This window comes from Lithobates pipiens, unplaced genomic scaffold (genome assembly GCF_037356315.1).
Source record: "Lithobates pipiens isolate NorthernLeopardFrog02 unplaced genomic scaffold, aLitPip1_a1.2 Scaffold_22, whole genome shotgun sequence".
NCBI classification, from domain to species: Eukaryota; Metazoa; Chordata; class Amphibia; order Anura; family Ranidae; genus Lithobates; species Lithobates pipiens.
The window spans coordinates 325295234-325315373 of record NW_027507784.1 but is presented as its reverse complement, the minus strand read 5'-3'; the positions used below and the strand labels follow the sequence as shown (position 1 = coordinate 325315373).

Here is a 20140-nt window from a genome sequence, read left to right as displayed (position 1 = left end):
TCAGATATATAGATACAGCATGATTCAATTCACTTGTAAAGCATATGCAGAGAACACATCAAGCACTAATACATAAAAATCAGACCTGCGTTGTTCGTTATACATAAATTATATTAGACCTTTGCCAGAAGCTGCCAGTTTACATTTACATTATTCACAGCCTCATCGGACTTATAAATTACAATCCAAATGCACACACAGAGCACATACAGAGAGCCCATCCAATTCTAGTACAAACAATCAGACATGCACTGTCAATTATACATAAGCTGCACTATACTGTCCCAAGAGCGGACTAATTTGTTTATATTATAACATAAATGGAGCTGTAACATTCTCAGTGATAGTGTCTAATAGAGATCTATCATTATGTGATTTGGATGTCTCTTACTTGTTGTACCAGCAATGTATAACCTGGAGATGTGCATGAGTAATCATGGTGATAATTCATACATGATGATCAGTTTCGTAAAGTTCAGATCAGATAATCTGAAGTGTCGTGACGTGTAGTGACACAGAAACGGCTGAACCAATCACTCAATGTGTGTGTCATGTGGCTAAATGTGGGAGTGGTTGAAAAAGGCTCAAGTCTAAGGGGTAGAGGCGTGTATATTTACATGTCATCAAGCAAGAATGTAAGGAGGAGGTGTCATTCAAAGCTTGGCGCCAATTTACTCCTTGTTGTGCGTTCCACTTTGCGGGCCATATCAAGCATCATGAGCGCTTATAGGTGCATGACGACGAAATGGGGCGTGTGTATAGAAACGTCACAAGTTACGTAGTCATGCAAAAAAATAAAATAGGAAGGGGGCGTGTAAACGTCACACTCCATATCTCTCCACGGAAGTGTAGGGAAGGGGGAGGCATTTAGATCTGGCGCCAATTTACACATGGAGAGCGTCACACGCCAATGGGCGTGGCCGGCAGCAAAAGGGCCAATCCGAAAGTCTGTCACTCTGCACATGCGCAATGACTAATGACGTAATTACGTCATGTCATGCGCAGTGATGGAACAAGGGTGGATGCAACAAGGTAATCACGGGGAATATAGAAGATGTGACAGTATCACGTCACGTCCAATAATAAAGCCCGACGTAACCGTGGTAACCACGGAAGCGTCATCGCATTTGAGGATACCGCAAGTAAAAAGATGCAGGTAAAAAAAACGAAAAGAAAAAACAAAATATCACTACACAATCAGAATGTACATCTTACTCAGGAGATTTTTACCAAAAATAGCCAAAGGTTATGTGAAATGAAAAAAATAAAGAATAGTCGCGTGGGTCAGATGCAATGCTTACAAATTACGCACATATTAACCTAAAAAATATATATATATTTTGAGGTGCCTGAAACCCAAAAAATGGCAGTAGAATATGATAAATATGACATATTCTCAACTAATGCCAAAAGTGAGGCTAGACTTAAAAGTGAGAATGTGAAAGGAAATCCGTCCCAGATTCCACATGGTCTAGAAAAAATGCATAATAAATGCATATATCCAGATTCTAGTAGTGATCTGAGAGGGGGATATGTGAAAGTAAAAATATGATGAGAACGCAAAATATATGCGGTGAATAGGGCGATGTGTCGCAGGGAACACGGATTGGGTGATGAAATAAAAAGTGAAAGGTGGAGTGCCCAATAAATAAATAGTGGGTATGTTAGTGTGTAAAACCGAGAGAAGGAGGGCTGAAGAAATGAATCAGATAAATAATGAAAATAAAATACTAGTGATCCATAATAAGATAGATTAGGCCTGATTAATAAAGCTGTTAATGTCCCAATCTGTGTTCATGCCGAAGGGGGAGTAGCACCTCAACTCATAAATCCAAAATGTCTCGAGACGCGAGACCCCCCTCAGGCATGAATCGCCTCTCCAGTTTGGGACAAATTTGTCAATGATTTGAAAACGGGTACCCGTAGGATCTCTATTGTGTTTTTCAAGGTAATGTCTCGGAACGGGGTGTTTATCGCACCCTTTTTTGATTTTACTAAGATGTTCGTTGACTCTAATGGAGAAATTACGAATAGTGCGGCCAACATATTGTTGGTTGCAAGGGCAGGTAATCAAGTAAACAATATACCTCGTGACGCAAGTGGTGAAGTGTTTCATAAGGTATCTACGTGCAGTGGATGAGGATGTAAAGGAGTCACTTTTCCCCTTACCCAGCATATTGTGTAGGCAGACGTTGCTTTATCTGACCCACATACTCTTGATGTTGAGATCCAAGCAGCTTTACACACCGACAGGGCCTCTCTTACACAAAAAAAAGTCAAAACAGTAACTAGTGATAAATATAAATGGTCTTTCTTCACAACTTTTTCCACACAACACAATGACATAAAGAGAATTATTAACAGGCACTGGAAGGTACTACAAAGTGACAAAGTTTTGGGTGGGACGATTCCAGATAAAGCTGGAACCATTTACAGGGGAGCTCGATCTATACAAAATGATATCGCTCCTAATGTAATAGATATCCCTAAATCGATACAATTTTTCCCCCAGAGTAAGGGTTACTTTCCCTGCAGAAAATGCAACGTCTGCCTACACAATATGCTGGGTAAGGGGAAAAGTGACTCCTTTACATCCTCATCCACTGCACGTAGATACCTTATGAAACACTTCACCACTTGCGTCACGAGGTATATTGTTTACTTGATTACCTGCCCTTGCAACCAACAATATGTTGGCCGCACTATTCGTAATTTCTCCATTAGAGTCAACGAACATCTTAGTAAAATCAAAAAAGGGTGCGATAAACACCCCGTTCCGAGACATTACCTTGAAAAACACAATAGAGATCCTACGGGTACCCGTTTTCAAATCATTGACAAATTTGTCCCAAACTGGAGAGGCGATTCATGCCTGAGGGGGGTCTCGCGTCTCGAGACATTTTGGATTTATGAGTTGAGGTGCTACTCCCCCTTCGGCATGAACACAGATTGGGACATTAACAGCTTTATTAATCAGGCCTAATCTATCTTATTATGGATCACTAGTATTTTATTTTCATTATTTATCTGATTCATTTCTTCAGCCCTCCTTCTCTCGGTTTTACACACTAACATACCCACTATTTATTTATTGGGCACTCCACCTTTCACTTTTTATTTCATCACCCAATCCGTGTTCCCTGCGACACATCGCCCTATTCACCGCATATATTTTGCGTTCTCATCATATTTTTACTTTCACATATCCCCCTCTCAGATCACTACTAGAATCTGGATATATGCATTTATTATGCATTTTTTCTAGACCATGTGGAATCTGGGACGGATTTCCTTTCACATTCTCACTTTTAAGTCTAGCCTCACTTTTGGCATTAGTTGAGAATATGTCATATTTATCATATTCTACTGCCATTTTTTGGGTTTCAGGCACCTCAAAATATATATATATTTTTTAGGTTAATATGTGCGTAATTTGTAAGCATTGCATCTGACCCACGCGACTATTCTTTATTTTTTTCATTTCACATAACCTTTGGCTATTTTTGGTAAAAATCTCCTGAGTAAGATGTACATTCTGATTGTGTAGTGATATTTTGTTTTTTCTTTTCGTTTTTTTTACCTGCATCTTTTTACTTGCGGTATCCTCAAATGCGATGACGCTTCCGTGGTTACCACGGTTACGTCGGGCTTTATTATTGGACGTGACGTGATACTGTCACATCTTCTATATTCCCCGTGATTACCTTGTTGCATCCACCCTTGTTCCATCACTGCGCATGACATGACGTAATTACGTCATTAGTCATTGCGCATGTGCAGAGTGACAGACTTTCGGATTGGCCCTTTTGCTGCCGGCCACGCCCATTGGCGTGTGACGCTCTCCATGTGTAAATTGGCGCCAGATCTAAATGCCTCCCCCTTCCCTACACTTCCGTGGAGAGATATGGAGTGTGACGTTTACACGCCCCCTTCCTATTTTATTTTTTTGCATGACTACGTAACTTGTGACGTTTCTATACACACGCCCCATTTCGTCGTCATGCACCTATAAGCGCTCACGATGCTTGATATGGCCCGCAAAGTGGAACGCACAACAAGGAGTAAATTGGCGCCAAGCTTTGAATGACACCTCCTCCTTACATTCTTGCTTGATGACATGTAAATATACACGCCTCTACCCCTTAGACTTGAGCCTTTTTCAACCACTCCCACATTTAGCCACATGACACACACATTGAGTGATTGGTTCAGCCGTTTCTGTGTCACTACACGTCACGACACTTCAGATTATCTGATCTGAACTTTACGAAACTGATCATCATGTATGAATTATCACCATGATTACTCATGCACATCTCCAGGTTATACATTGCTGGTACAACAAGTAAGAGACATCCAAATCACATAATGATAGATCTCTATTAGACACTATCACTGAGAATGTTACAGCTCCATTTATGTTATAATATAAACAAATTAGTCCGCTCTTGGGACAGTATAGTGCAGCTTATGTATAATTGACAGTGCATGTCTGATTGTTTGTACTAGAATTGGATGGGCTCTCTGTATGTGCTCTGTGTGTGCATTTGGATTGTAATTTATAAGTCCGATGAGGCTGTGAATAATGTAAATGTAAACTGGCAGCTTCTGGCAAAGGTCTAATATAATTTATGTATAACGAACAACGCAGGTCTGATTTTTATGTATTAGTGCTTGATGTGTTCTCTGCATATGCTTTACAAGTGAATTGAATCATGCTGTATCTATATATCTGATTAGGCTGTGAACAATGTAATCTATTCAGTGCTATCCACGAGCGAGCATGGTGACTTACTTTTTACTTATTTTCTAGATTTTATTGCCATAAATACCTATCTAACAGTCTGCATGAGTGACATTCTTAGATGTTATTTGTATTTGTTTATAGTGTCTGAATTGGTATACTTTGGTTTGACTAAATTGTACACTGTAGCTTTAAGAGGCTGTCTGAGATTGGATGTCCCGCCTCTTGTTAGGCGTGACCTCTCTCTCATTCTCTATATATTCGTCAGCAATGTGGTGGGCTCCAACATGCCCCAGTTGAAGACACATATGTCGAAACGCGTCGGGCGAGCTGTTGGTACCCCACATTGCTTTTAGTTCATTTTGTTTTTTTATGTGATCACCAAGTCATTTATTACCTTTTGACTTTAATAAACCAACGTTTTTATATTGTTTGACCCGCACCATGTGGAGCCTTTTTTTCTTTTTTCTTCTCTCCATTGCTTTGGTGTAAAACTTCACAAACACCCCCCTCCCCATTCGGGGGAGGCTGGAGTATTGGTACAACGGGCTGCGTCTGAGCTTGATTACCTTGACCTTTGATGTTCCATCTGAAAGGATCCACCATTGAGCCTACAACCGCCTGGAGCTCCTCCACCAGCTCAACTGACCTCTCTCCTTACAGTCTTTGGTCCCAGAGTGTGACCCCAAGCCTTCTAGACTCAACCGTCATATGACTGTGTGAGTCCAACTGCTCCGGTAAAAAGTATTTATCTACTTTTCATTTTGATGCTTACAATCAAGTCTACCCGCATGAACACATTCGTCCAGTACACCATTTTCCTTCTATGTGACGGTTTGGTCACCCCTACGCCATCAACATAGTTGAATGAGTGCCTTATGTTGGACTTTTATTTCTAGGCATTTGGTTCTGTGCGATTTCTGTTTTGCTATTACTATTTTTATATAATTTGTGTTGATTACATTTATTATTGAAGCGCTACACTATTTTTATTATTTTATCTGTTGAACTTTGTTTGTTTTTGGTGTTGGCTGCTGTTGTGGCCGTTGTGGCCATCTTTTTACAAACTATAGCGCAGTGTTTTCCCTTTCTATAAATTTCTTATGATGGAATATGTTCTTTATAAATTCTCAGAGCTCATTGCGTTGTTTAGAAATGCCTGCTACACGTAGAGTGTTAATTCTCTCTATTTTTTTCTATTGAATATTAATTTCAACACTGCATTTAAGGTGTATTGTAACATTTTTGGATTTGTCCAAAATGTTACAGCTCTTTAAAAAGTTGGAAAATTATGACATTTTGATAATGTAGGTAAGTACCACAACAGTGACCAGTGGTCCTCATGTTTAGATCCAGACCATACTCAAAGTTTCCCAAAACAGATTCAATAAATTTTCCAAAATGACCAAACCTGAACTGAATCTACTTGTGTGTAGATATATCCAGGGAAAAGAAGCAATGCAGATTATTCATATTAATTGAACATAGTTTTAATTGAATAATTGCCTACTGTTTTCTGTATTCTTTGCAAAGCTGAGCGAGCTGGTGAAACCGAAAATATTTTAAGTAGATTCTAGGGCTTAAAAACTTTTTCTCTCTAGCTAACAGTAGCCACGTAAAAAAACACACACAGGTAATACTTATTTATCAAAATATTTTGCATTTCATTTACAAGTAATGCTTAAAAGGGATTGTAAAGTGAATTTTTTTTTTAAATAACAAACATATTATACTTACCTCCACTGTGCAGCTCGTTTTGCACAGAGTTGCCCCAAACCTGCTCTTCTGGGGTCCCTCGGCCGCTGTCTCGGCTTCCTCCCGCAGTTGCTTCTCACGTTCATGCGAGCTCCCTCGCATGGTGAGAAGCATCTGCGGGTGCGCTCCCGTGATATAGCCGCTCGCTGTATCACACGGCCCTGCCCCCCGGCGCTCCGCATCAGTGGATGTGATTGACAGCAGCGCGAGCCAATGGCTGCACTGCTTTCCATCCATCCACTCCAGCCAATCAGCAGCCAGGCTGAACGGTGGAAAGGACATCGGGGGATGAGCGCGGGACTTTCGAGGGGTGAGGTAAGTAAAACGGGGGGGGGGGGGGGCGCCGGCACTGTCACCTTTACAACCCCTTTAATGGAAGTTGGAAGCCAATTTAGGGACTTCAGAAAACTAAGTGCAAAGATTTAATGATACATTCCTTACAATGTAGACATTAAAGGATATTTATAAGCAGCAAGTGAAATAATTCAATGTCAATGTCATTCAATAAACACAGGAACTGCAAAGTGGAATTCAAGTTTAGAACTACATAAGTTTGACTAGTTGCAGACTTTGGGTGTGCTACACATGCCCATAAATGTTATAGTTGTACACAGGATGTGTGTAGCACATACAGTCTCTCTTCCCTGCTTCTGGAACCCCCCACCCTGTTCTCAGTATACAGTAATTGTTGGCTTTGCATACCCCTAGAAGTGTCATCAGATGCTCCAAACACAATTATACAAAGATACAAAGTAACATCTAGTTACTTTTGTATAATTCTGTTCATTCATATGCAAATTATGTCAGTTACAGTAACCTGACAAGAAAAAAAAAGTGTTTTAATAGATTGTTACTCTGTTTTATTTCCTATTAACCCTTAGGAACTAATTTGGGCTGATCAGAGTAAACCAAGTCTCATTTTCTCTTCAACTATTATTTTTCTGCTGCCGCTTTTGTTTGTTTCTATTTTATTTACTATTAATATTTGTTTTTTGTTTTGTTTGTTAATATGTTTATACATTTAACATATATTTACACATCTCCCATTTAAAAAAGCATAAAATTGGAAAAAAAAATTGAACAGGTCCATAGCAAAAATATAAAAATTGCTCTGGTCCATAGGGGGTGAACAGGTGAACATGTGGGAGAGGCAAACTGATTACAACAGCGCACTCCCCTTCCAACACCTATACTAACTACCCTGTAGAGGAAAGATGCCTATACTCGCCTATTCTCAGAGCACTCCAGTTACGTGATTCTCTCCAGGTATTAAAGGGGAGTTGAGAGCTTCTTTAAGCTTAGTTATTTATAGACTGGAATTTCACTTTAATTACATTGACCCCAATTCTATGCAATAACACATAATAAAAAAACAAACAAAAAAACATTTTATATATATATATATATATATAGGATGATCTATAAGAGAGCATTAAGAAGTTGCTTTACCAAAGGTAAATAGACTGTTTTACACAGTTTACACAGGATGTTTCACCTTTCAGGAGAATTTCCATTTAGCTGGGAGAATGAGATGAAGCTCTGCTAACTTCCAGCATCCAGAAATGTGCAAGCAAAAATGTTTTTATTTTTTTTCTACTTTGACTGGATTTAGTATTCTTTGCAAATTGAAGTATCAGGACATTCAATAAACCAAGAGAAAATTCCCTTGTAAAGTAAACAGTGTGCATGGGGCTTCAGGGGTTGAATTATTATATACAAATAGCCTAAGGCCCCTTTCACACATGCGGACAGTATGTCCGTATTTCATCCATCCGTTTGCGGATGAAATACGGACATACATGCACATGAACATCCGCAGACACCCGTTATCGTCCGCCTCCGCTACTGTCCAATTCTGCAGACGGAGGAAAATCCTATTTTTCTATCCATCTGCAGAGCGGATCGGATGAACATGGACAGACGGTCCGTGCTCATCCGATCCCCATAGAGGAGAGCTGACAGGGCGGTCCCTGCACAGTGTGCGGAGACCGCCCTGTCTGCCGCCGGCTCAGCGGGGACAACGGAGCGATCCCCGCTGAGCGAGCAGATCATCGCGGGGTGGATCATTACTGATCCGTCCCGTGTGAAAGGGGCCTATCAGATTTTCTGCTGATTTTTTCCTTCAGATTTACCAAAACCATATAATATGAGGTCAAACCTTAGGAGTTTCAAATTGTATGCAATCAGGCAAGCCCTTGCACTACATGGTCTTGGTAAATCTGAAGACAAAAATCAGCAGAAAATTTGATAGTGTGTATGGGGCTAACGAGATAAAGCTGTCCTAACATTAGTCAGCAGATTGAACAAAAAATAAATAAAAAATTACATGATTCCCCCTTCCACAAATATGAGGTGGGTGAGGGAATCCTCCCTGTTGCAACATTGTATTCTGACAGTGAGGACTATGCTTACCACTGTCAGAATACAAAGATCAGTGCTCTATTCTATAGCCTGCAACACTGATTGAGTGGCTAAAATCGAACAGAAGTTGATAGGTAGATCAACTTGTGTTATACCACAGTGGCTATACTTGGAACAAAATTTGGACAGTCCCTGCTGAATTGGCTGAATTTCAATCCATGTATAGCCAACTTAAATTTATGTTGGTTGTGCTGTGTCATTTTTACTCTGCTGATGCTTTTAAATCACATTTAGACTTCAAAGGTGGGTTGGAACCTAAACTATGACAAACTTATTGATTTTTTTTTTTGTATTAGGATTTCTTTATTTGAGGAATAGCCTGTGAGTGTTGTAGCATCATCAGCAGATGTGTTTCTGGATCTCCAGGTCACAGGCATATGGGAATGGAGAGACAAGATGCAGTACAGCAATACCTGGATATAAAACTACAAAAAAAAGAGCAGTTAGGTTGTGCTAAACTCAAAGTTGAATTATCAATTATGACTGAAGTGTACCTTCATGCTTTTATTTTGCTTACATTGTATTCATTTTGATATTACCTACAAAACCCATGGAGAATCAAACAGCTACAAAAGAGTTTTACATCCTGCCATTTTCCATGAAATCCAGTTTATTAACTTTTTATCTTAATTTCTTTTTTTTCATCTATTTATTTACTGTGTTCACCAATGCATTCATAATAATGCTGACATTATCTTCTAAGCGCCTACATACCCCGATGTACTTCTTTATTTGTAACTTGTCCATTGTTGACATTTGCTATACCACAATCACTGTTCCTAAACTTCTGTACATGCTTATATTCAAGAATAACATAGTGTCTTACAGTGAGTGCTTCACCCAGATGTATTTCTATTTCTTAGATGCAAGTGCAGAGGATATTTTCATTCTTGCAATGGCATTTGATCGGTATATTGCAATTTGTCACCCATTACACTATTATCTTATTTTAGCTAAGAAGAATTGCATCTTTCTAGTGGCCGGGATTTGGATACTAGGAAGTTTCAATTCATTTGTAATCACTTTCCAGGCATCAAAAATGACTTTTTGCCAATCAAAGATCATCCACCAGTTTTTCTGTGATGGGAAAGCTCTCATGAACATTGCTTGTGCTGGACTGAATTATTTGTATACTGTCATATATCTAGAAGTTTTCATGTTTGGGTTTTTACCATTCTTTTGCAGTTTAATGTCTTATGTAAAAATTATTAAAGTTGTTTTGCAAATTAATTCCAAGGAAGGACGTAAGAAAGCCTTTGCCACCTGCTCTTCCCACCTCGTTGTCATTTTAATGTACTATACAACTGCTGTGTCTGTCTACATGGTGCCAAAGTCTTCAATTGTCCTAGAACAAATCTGTTCTGTTCTCTACACTATGATTATACCCATGGTAAACCCTCTTATTTACAGTTTGAGAAATAATGATGTAAAAATGGCTTTGAAAAAACATTCAGGACAATAAAATCAATGGCCCAACAAGCATCTAACAAATACTAGTGACACATCTTTTTTCTTGCTACTAGACAACTCTTGGGAAAAAAAAGCAAATGAAACCGATGAAAGTCAAAAACTGCATGAGCATGTTCCTGGTCAATAGAATCTAACCAGCATCCTAAAATTTTATGATACACAGTATTTGCACAATTATTTTAGAAAAAATACACTTTTATGAATAAAAAATAAAAATAAAACAGTGAAGTTAGCGCCTATTTTTTATGTATAATTTGAACTATGATTTTACGCTAAGTAAATAGATATCTAACATGTCATGCTTTAAAATTGCACACACTGGAATGGCGACAAATTACAGTACTTGAAAATCTCCACAGGTGACGCTTTAAACATTTCTACAGGTTACTAGTTTAGCTTTACAGAGGAGGTCTAGTGCTAGAATTATTTCTCTCACTCTAATGATCTCAGTGATGCCTTATATGTGTGGTTTGAACACTGTTTACATTTGCAGTCACGACTTACGTATGCCCTCGCTTCTGTGCGCGGGCACAGAGGGATGGGGGTGCTTTAATTTTTTTCCTTCATTTATTTTATGTTATTTTTTACATTGTCCCTTTGAAAAAAAAATCTTATCAATTTTATTGTTGTCAGAAGGAATGTAAACATCCCTTGTGACAGTAATAGCCAGTGACAGGTACTCTTTATGGAGGGATCTGGGGTTCTATAAGACACCAAGTCCCTCCTTTCACTTAAAAGTATTCGAAAACCCCAAGTTTGGCTGTTTTGAATACTGTAATTTTTTTAAATTTGGCGCCTTTAACTCTTAATGTCATTACATTGCTTCTGGGTTACTAGATCAGAGACCCAATCAAAGCCAATTGCGGCTTTCAGGTCTCCGGCCAGCAGGTGGATGTGCCAGCTGGTCGCTCGGGCCTCGCGGTGGGACGGAAGAGCCCGGTCGAGCCGCGGAAGGCAGTGGTAGGTGGGGACGTCTCCTTTCGCTGCTTGGGATAACAGCCAAACAGCTTCTTAGCATTGGTTGTTATCCCAAGAAAGCCAACCTAGAGGCGATTCAGTTCGCATTGTGCGCTATATAAGTATTTCATTCATTCATTCATTCAACCACCACCTCACTGTACAACCCTTTCAAGCCAAGGCTTCCTTTTTTGCGTACAGTCAGCATGAACTGGTTAAGATACCTATAGCTGGGCAATTAAACATTGATGTGAGGGAGAAACCCAACTTCCCCTCATCCATTTCACTATTGTCTTTTAGTCACACAAATTTCTATAATTATTCTTGCTCTCCTTAGTCCAGAATAGCTCATAGCTCATTAACCCTATGATTTACCCTATGATTTAAAGTATACATGCAATACCTTGATTTGGTATGTCAATGTTGTCCTTATATGCTGTATATTTTCTATATTGTAAATAGTAATTGTGTATACATATAATTACACTGTAAGCAGCTCCCCAAACTACTTACATTTTTTACTTTACCTACTGCAATAATATTTTTCCAAACGTATAAAACATATAAAACACAGAAAAACTGCTGGGTAATACAGCTAAAGCAACCCGCTAAATACAAGTCTACAATTCAACATTTCCAGAACCTTAAAGTGGGATTCCACTGTCTTGATCCTTTTTTTTTTTTTGGCATACCGGCAATCCTTATTAAAATCAAATCTAACACTTACTTTTTACTTTTTTACATCCAGCAGCATGTTGTTTTCTTATTCAAAACGATTTTATAAAACCGTCTCCTGACGGTTGTCATTTTGCCTGTGGGCATGTGAAGCCCACAGGCATCCTCTTCCGGGAGAGTGCGCTGATAAAAGACCAGCATGCACCGCCCGTTCGATTAAATCTCGCGCATGCGCAGTTAGCGCTATATCGAGCGCCGTCTTCTGCTCCGGTTGCCATGACAACGGTTGTTGTCGACGGAAGTCCCGCCCCGTTGTGATGGCAATGAAGATAAACACTGAAACAAAGAGGACAGATGGGACGATCATAGACGAGAGAGCGGCGCGGGATTAAAAGGAAAGGTTAGTACAAAAATGTCTTTTACCTTGCAGTTTTCATCTAAAAAATATTGCTCTTTTAAATTTAAATTGTGCACATTTAATTATATATATAGAGAGACATCTAGGTAGTGTGTGTGTATTTTGTGGGAGATATTGCCTGCCTCTCTCTCTCTCTCTCATATATATATATATATATATATATATATATATATATATATATATATATAATCTTGACCTTTTCTTGTCAACACAATGCTTATCTATGTTGCCTTAGCAAAGTGGCAGCCAACCATTTATCTTGCAAGCCGTGGTTGACTATATTTTTAAATGTTTTTTTAATAGGTAAAAACATCTGATTGAGATCTATATATTTTGTAGAAGATATCGCAAATATATAGCGAGAGAGAGTTATGTATTGTGCATATATATTGCGAGAGATCGATTTCTATATATAGTGATATAGTATATATATTTATAGATATATATGTATGTATATATATATATATATATCTATAAATATATATACTATATCACTATATATAGAAATCGATCTCTCGCAATATATTTGCACAATACATAACTCTCTCTCGCTATATATTTGCGATATCTTCTACAAAATATATAGATCTCAATCAGATGTTTTTACCTATTAAAAAAACATTTAAAAATATAGTCAACCACGGCTTGCAAGATAAATGGTTGGCTGCCACTTTGCTAAGGCAACATAGATAAGCATTGTGTTGACAAGAAAAGGTCAAGATTATATATATATATATATATATATATATATATATATATATATATATATATATATATAGAGAGAGAGAGAGAGATATGTATGTGTGTATATATATATATATATATGTTGAGAGAGATCGATTTCTATATAGTGATAATATATATAGTGATAATATCTCTCTCTGTGTATATATATATAAATATATAAAATCTAGCTCTTATTTACATTTGTGACACACACAGTCAGATTATTTATTTTTAAAATGTTTTTTGTTTTTTTTTAGCACTTCGCGCCCGCTCTATAGCCAAAAGATGGCTACAGCGCGGACGATTAGCGCCGGGAGGGCATCCCTGGACATCCTCCTGTTTAATTCCCCTCTGCGCCATGTCACAGGCGCGCATCGTGAAGTACTGTGCTGGCCGTGTCCCTTGGACACAGCCAGTCAAAGATCGCTGTAAATAGCCAATCACAGTGGATGTTTACAGCACGATCGGTGTGTCCAATGAGAGATGTGCTCATATATGTAAACATATGAGATCATCTTCCCTCGCCGGGTCTCCCTCCTCACACAGAGACAGCGTGTGAAGAGGGAGAGATGAACCGCTGAGAGATGCAGCGGTTATTTTAAAAAAAAATTATAAAAAGAAAACAAAAAAGAAAATAAAGTGGCCATCTTTCCCCACTGCCATCTGTCATCATTGCCATCTGCCCCCAGTGCCATTTGTCGTCAGTGCCACATGTAATCAGTGCCATTTGTCATAAGTGTCACGTGTCATCAATGCCACATATTAGTGCCATCTGTCATCAGTGCCACCTGTTAGTGTCACCTGCCATCTGTTAGTGTCATGTGTCATCAAAGACAGGTATCAGTGCCACATGTCATCAGTGCCACGTCTTAGTGGCATTCTGTCTTCATTTCCATGTTTTATTGCCATGTATAAGTGCCATCTGTCATTGGTGCCACATATTAGTGCCAGCTGTCATCAGTGTCACATGTCTTCAGTGCCACGTTTTAGAGGCATCTGCCATCAGTGTCACCTGTCATCAGTGCCACGTATTAGTGTCATTTGTTATCAGTCACACGTATCAGTGCCATCTGTCATCGGAGCCACGTCAGTGCCATGTGTCATTGTCCTGGTGCTCCACGGCCTTCAAAAGAGTAATAGGTAGTCACCAAGTTAGATGTGTAATTTATGCCCCTAGAACACATGAAGGTGCTCCCTGAATGTTGTGTCTCTCTGAGTGGCTAGGCTGTGTAAAAGTCCCACACGTTGTATCGTAATACTCTGTATGAGTAACAGAATTTTTTTGTGGCCTTTATTTGTGGTATACACATGCCAAGTGCGAGAAATAACCTATTACATTGAATTTTTTTTTTTAAATGTAATAACATAAAAAAAAATTATTCTTTTTTCATTTTGCTGGAGGCGATAAAATGCGCAAATCAAAATACTCACTATGCCTCTTACTCAATAATTTGTAATGTATACTTTCAATAAAGTTGTCATTTGGGGGGTATTTTTACTTTTCGTGCTTGTTCGGGTCGCAATAAATGAGATAGACCACTAGTACATCAGATGTTAGCATTTTTGAGTAATTCGCAACACAGCTTTTAGACTCTCTAACTTTCACAAAGAACAAATAATATCCAGCAGTTTGGGTTATTTGTACCAAAGAAATTTAGGTACATAGATATACATATACATATATAGATATATATATAGATCGCCAAGATAATATATTTTTCTATTCAGTTACAGATATTCTATATTTACACAATATTCTAAATCAATTTGTTGATCCTTTTATTTTAATCAACTGCCATGGTAAGTAAAATTTAAATAATAAATTTAATTCAATTTTTGTCTACAATTAGTATATAAAAAATAACTAACATGTCAATTGACAATTATTGTTTTAATACATTTTAAGGACAATCCTGCTGTGACCGAACCGTCGACCATTCAAAATACCATGCCCTTGACTCAGGATGAAAAAGTAAGTATAATTAACTGCTTTATGGCCGCCGGCTGTCAAACGACGGCCAGGCGGTGCAAGTATTGTGGCTGGAGGGCGTCATATGACGGCTTCCCCTTTAAATAGGCAGGGTGTCATGGAGACACCCCTCGCCACTGAGGGGGGTTAACAGCCATTGGGTATGGCTGTTAACCACGTGACTTCATCACTGCCGATCACAGATGGTTGTGTGCACGCCGCTAGCTGCGTGTTCACGGGAACACTGCTTCTCAACGACGCTAGTAAACAGCCATTGGCTGGCTGTTTGCCGACGTGATCGATACACACAGCCGATCAATAACTGTTAACAAACCGCGGTAACGCGATGTTACTGGGTTCTCCTCCTAAGACACCGATCGTGTGTGAGGAGAAGATTGCGTAAACATATTGTTACCGCATACAGTGTACAACAATCGCACTGATTGACCCCCCCCAATAGAGGACCTATAAACAACTATCATAGTACCTGTCACTCACAGTCCATCAGAGTACCCGAGTACCTGTCATCGGCACATCAGAGTACCCGAGTACCTGTCACCAGTCCATCTCAGTACCCGAGTACCATGTTACTTTCAATTTTTCTCATTAAATACTGTAAATAATAACAAGAACCCTTAAAAAGACACATTATGACTCATAGATTATACGTTGAGGTGTTTGCTTTTAAAAACATGGTCATTTTGTGGGCTATTCCATTGTACAGGTACTCCATGGCCTTCCATTGTGTAATAGATGGTTGTGAAATGAGATGTGTCATTTTGGTCATCGAACGTCTCAAGGTGCTATTCAATGTTGGTGCTCTGTTTGTGGCCAGGCTCTGCAAAAGTCTCACACATGTGGTATCGCCATACTTGTGATAAATGTATTTTGCATTGTAACTTGTTGGATGCATATGCTGTAAGTGAGAAATAATGACAATTTCTTTAAAAATTCTTAAAAAAAACATACATTTATATTATTCTTCTGTTTGCTTTGAATTGTGTGTAGAAATTTGGATCACCGTCCGCCACTGGTTCTTGCCAGTGCAGCCAATGAGTCCTGCCTCCTTGTTGAGGATAAGGGCATTCTTTCTGTATACATCTGTGAAGCCTCTTCCAAGTACATTAATGACGCTTAAAGCATCATATTTTGGGAAAAAAAAATTAATAAAAAAAAATTTTGATAAACAAAATCTAAGTATAAGATACTTTTCTTTTCGTTGTGTACTTATAGCGCAGAATGCTGATAAAGAAAATATGGGCTCGGTATCCAGCAAGAGAAAATGATCCGGCTTTCCCCAATAACCCAACCCTGCCCTCTAGCAGTGATAGATTGTCTACATCAGAAACCCAACCGAGCGAAACCGATCGAATTGGCAATGTCACGTGGTGTTCATGTGAAAGGTGCATTAAAATGCCCACCCAAGTGGAGTCTGTCTGCTGCCGGGAAATATACGCCGTTGACGCCTGCATACCTGAGGGACATCAATGCATTACGCAGGCAGATACCTTTATTTCTCAAATAGTGCACCATGAGCACGTGAGAATTGCGTATATGGCGATTCATATGGATAATCTCCCTCTGGTAGATGCCAACAACAACAGGTGATTACTTTATGCCAATATTTCTTCTAAAGTTTATAAGTCAGAATTATAAGTACCGTATATACTCGAGTATAGGCCCACCCGAATATAAGCCGAGGCCACCAATTTTCTACCCCAAACAAATGTGAAACTTATTGACTCGTGTATAAGCCGAGGGTGAGACATGCCTGTCCATCCCTGTGTGTACGTCCATCCCTGTGTGTCCGTCAATCCCTGTGTGTCCATCCATCCCTGTGTGTGTGTCCGTCCATCCCTGTGTGTGCAGCCTTGTGTGTCCAGCCCAAATGTGTCCCGAGCCTGTGTGCTTCTGCCATGCCAGGATCAACGCTCTTCTCGTCTGACAGACGGCGTTGGCGCCTCGGAGGCCATTCCACTGTTCAAAAGCCGCGCCTCCGTCTGTGATAGGCGGAACAGTCAATTTCCCAGCAGTCTGTGTTCCGCCTATCACGGACATCCTCTCATCCTCGTCCGTAGTATGAGGATGAGCGGATGTCCGTGATAGGCGGAACACAGACTGCTGGGAAATTGAGTGTTCCACCTATCACAGACAGGGAGTTGCGGCTTTTGAATTGTAGACTGGCCGCCGTCTGTCTGCTCGACACGCTGATTGGGCAGGCAGACGGCGATGACTTGAGTATAAGCCGAGGGGGGCACTTTCAGCCTCTAAAAAAGAGGCTGAAAATCTCGGCTTATATTGGAGTATATATGGTAGTAAAGGAATAAGCTAATAATTAATATAAATTAGAAATTTGTGACTTTATTTATAAAATTTCATATTTACACTTTTTATTCTATTTATTCCAGGAGATTACGTAAAACCGCATATCGCACTTTCATAGCATGGATTTATGGTATTTTAGGAAAGGGAAACCGAAGGGTTATACCTTCCTGTGCAGTCAATGCAGTACGACTTGTTTTTCCAGATCCCAATGGATCATATGTCGGATTTCTTTATGCCAATGATTATGATGCTTCCGAAATGGCTTTATATTAAACGAAATAATGTTTAATGTGATTTTTTTTTGAAATATTTGTGCAATTAAAATAAAAAAAAAAATTTTGAAATACAATAGGTGTGTTACTTTGTTAATGCTAAGTACTATTAATGATGTTGATTTAATGTGTAATTTTAGAAATTAGATGCATATTACTGTTCTTAATACTTGATTCGGAATCAATTACCGTATATTAAATATTTTTATTACAAACTAAAAATAAATACCAAAAATCAGTAAATACATAGATTGCAATGTGCATACACAAACCATAAAAATATATTTCTTTTAGACAGTAATTAACCAATAATTAAAAAAAACATTTAACATTCTAAAGAATAGAATCCAAAATTAGATTTAATATTTTATACAACAGGAAATCGTGTTCTGTGCTTAGCAATAGCAGCACTGGTTTCAGGCCTTTCTTCGGTTGCAATATTTTTTGGAAATTGTACATTTTTGGATTTCCATGTACTTTTTAAAGTACCTTCTGTGATTGACAGCATGTTTGCCAAAATAGTTTTGGCATGTTCGTTCGACATTTTTTCAAAAACGTTTCGAACGATCCATTTTTTACGTCCTCGGGGGAATTCCAAATTTTTACGCTCAACTTGAAAGACTTCTCCACTGTCATCAATTTTAGTTACTGTTGCCATTTTTCTACCAATATTATTGTTGTGCTGCAATGCAGCCAATCGTGTTCTAGCCTCCATAGAATCATATTTATAATGGATTCTCTTCGGTCTATATTTTAACATCATGCTATGGTATGTTTCAATGGTCCCAGTCTGGCAGAAATAAGTAAGATGCTTTAAATCCTTTTCGATTTGTGCGTCCATTATAATTGCAGATAATGAATCGAAGGCAGGTGTGTTTTTTTCAAGCCATGGAATTTTTGGAAAAAGAATACTCTGATCATCATGTAAGCACTGATGTTGTATGTCTCCATCTCGCCATGAATGTTCATTCACTACATGATGTAGCAGAGATTGCCATTGTTGTCTGAAAACATCTTCATTTCCGTCACAAGTTCTGCTACACCAGTAGAAATGCGTCAGTATGGCTCCAATCCACGGTAAAATTGGACGAAAAGCTTTTTTTTTTGGAGATTTGCATCAATTTGCGCTTTAAATTTTTGACATAATGCCATATATCGAATTGATGATTTATATTTTCGTATTTAGTCGTAGTCAATAGTTTTCGAATTCCCGTGTGGCGATCAGTGCCTACAAATTGAACATCATATTCATTTTCCAATATTCTGTCAAGTGCTATGGTAAAGCCCAATTTTTCCATGGCAACTGAGGATGTGGTTTGGGAGACTTGCACCAATTCAAATCTACAATTTTTTTAGAATAGATATCCATAAAGGTATACGTTGTATATTTTGCACAAAAACCAGGACTATCGCATTGTCCGTCACCAATGAGGAATAGTGGAGTTCCTGTCAATTCCTCCTTTACATTTATACAATTTTGATTCCAGCTGTAATCTATGGAAGGATAAATATACTGTTTTTTAGCACGGTTATAGGAAGATTTCCCAAACATAGAAATTCCACTAAGATCAAACATTTCCTTTACCTTTTGGTAACTACCACCTGACAAACAAATGGCGCCAGCAAGTACAATATTGCCTGCAGCATAATTTTTTATCTTTGGTTGGCTTTCCCAAAGTTTGATGCGGTGCTGTGCATTACATGTTGAAAACACTATCAGCATCGTACCGACTATTTTCTTTTCTATTTTTGTAATTTTCGAAAAGCAGGTCAGGTCGGGGCATCGCATTTTAAAAAGCAATGTATCTAGACTGCTTTCGAAGACAATAAATTTCTTTTCAGTAATCATATTAAGGGGGTCATTAATTTGATCGACAGTTAGTGGCTCAATTATACTGTCATTCAAAGTGAAGTCACTTTTTTGAGGTGTATCAAAATCTGACTCGTGACAACTTGGGTCGTCTTCATATGCCAGTTTTCTTTTTTTTTTAATGATTGGACTCTCTATTTCTAGATCATCAAGTGTACTTTCTATATTTATATCTTCTGATGGCAGATCACAGACTGTAGGTGAAAGTATGATCAACGGATCCACCTCACCTGTATCCGAAATCTGATCAATCGCTGAAGATCGTCGATTCTCAGACTTTGACTTAAAATCTGGTGTTGAGGCTTCAAGTGGCCTCATAAAATCATGTTCACAATAGGAATGATCTAAATGAATACAGCGTTCGTCAGCTATTTTTATGTAGCTTTCCTCCGACTCAAAAGAAGGAAAGTCAAACATGCCAGTCTGCGTACCCACATCAATTTTTAGGACACTTTTTCAGGACAGTCACATTTGCATTGTCTTTTTGAACCCGAATAAGTAGTGTTCTGCATTGTGGACATAAGCTCTTTACGAGCTA

General features: G+C 38.7%; 1 protein-coding gene and 1 long non-coding RNA gene across 2 annotated transcripts; both read left to right on the top strand.

Annotated features, from left to right (window-relative positions):
• Positions 1-5908: 5908 nt before the first annotated feature.
• Positions 5909-10576, top strand: LOC143925546 (olfactory receptor 1G1-like). Its single transcript, XM_077450025.1, has 2 exons — positions 5909-6055; positions 9217-10576. Exon 2 carries the CDS (start codon positions 9471-9473, stop codon positions 10380-10382), a length of 912 nt encoding a protein of 303 aa, XP_077306151.1. The 5' UTR covers positions 5909-6055; positions 9217-9470; the 3' UTR covers positions 10383-10576.
• A 2956-nt stretch (positions 10577-13532) lies between these two features.
• Positions 13533-17122, top strand: LOC143925545 (uncharacterized). Its single transcript, XR_013262035.1, has 3 exons — positions 13533-14966; positions 15073-15138; positions 16369-17122. It is a non-coding gene; the product is annotated as an uncharacterized LOC143925545 (long non-coding RNA).
• Positions 17123-20140: the final 3018 nt, after the last annotated feature.

Coding starts and splice junctions, on each gene's coding strand:
- LOC143925546 (XM_077450025.1), top strand. CDS start 9,471: ATGGAGAATCAAACAGCTACAAAAGAGTTTTACATCCTGCCATTTTCC.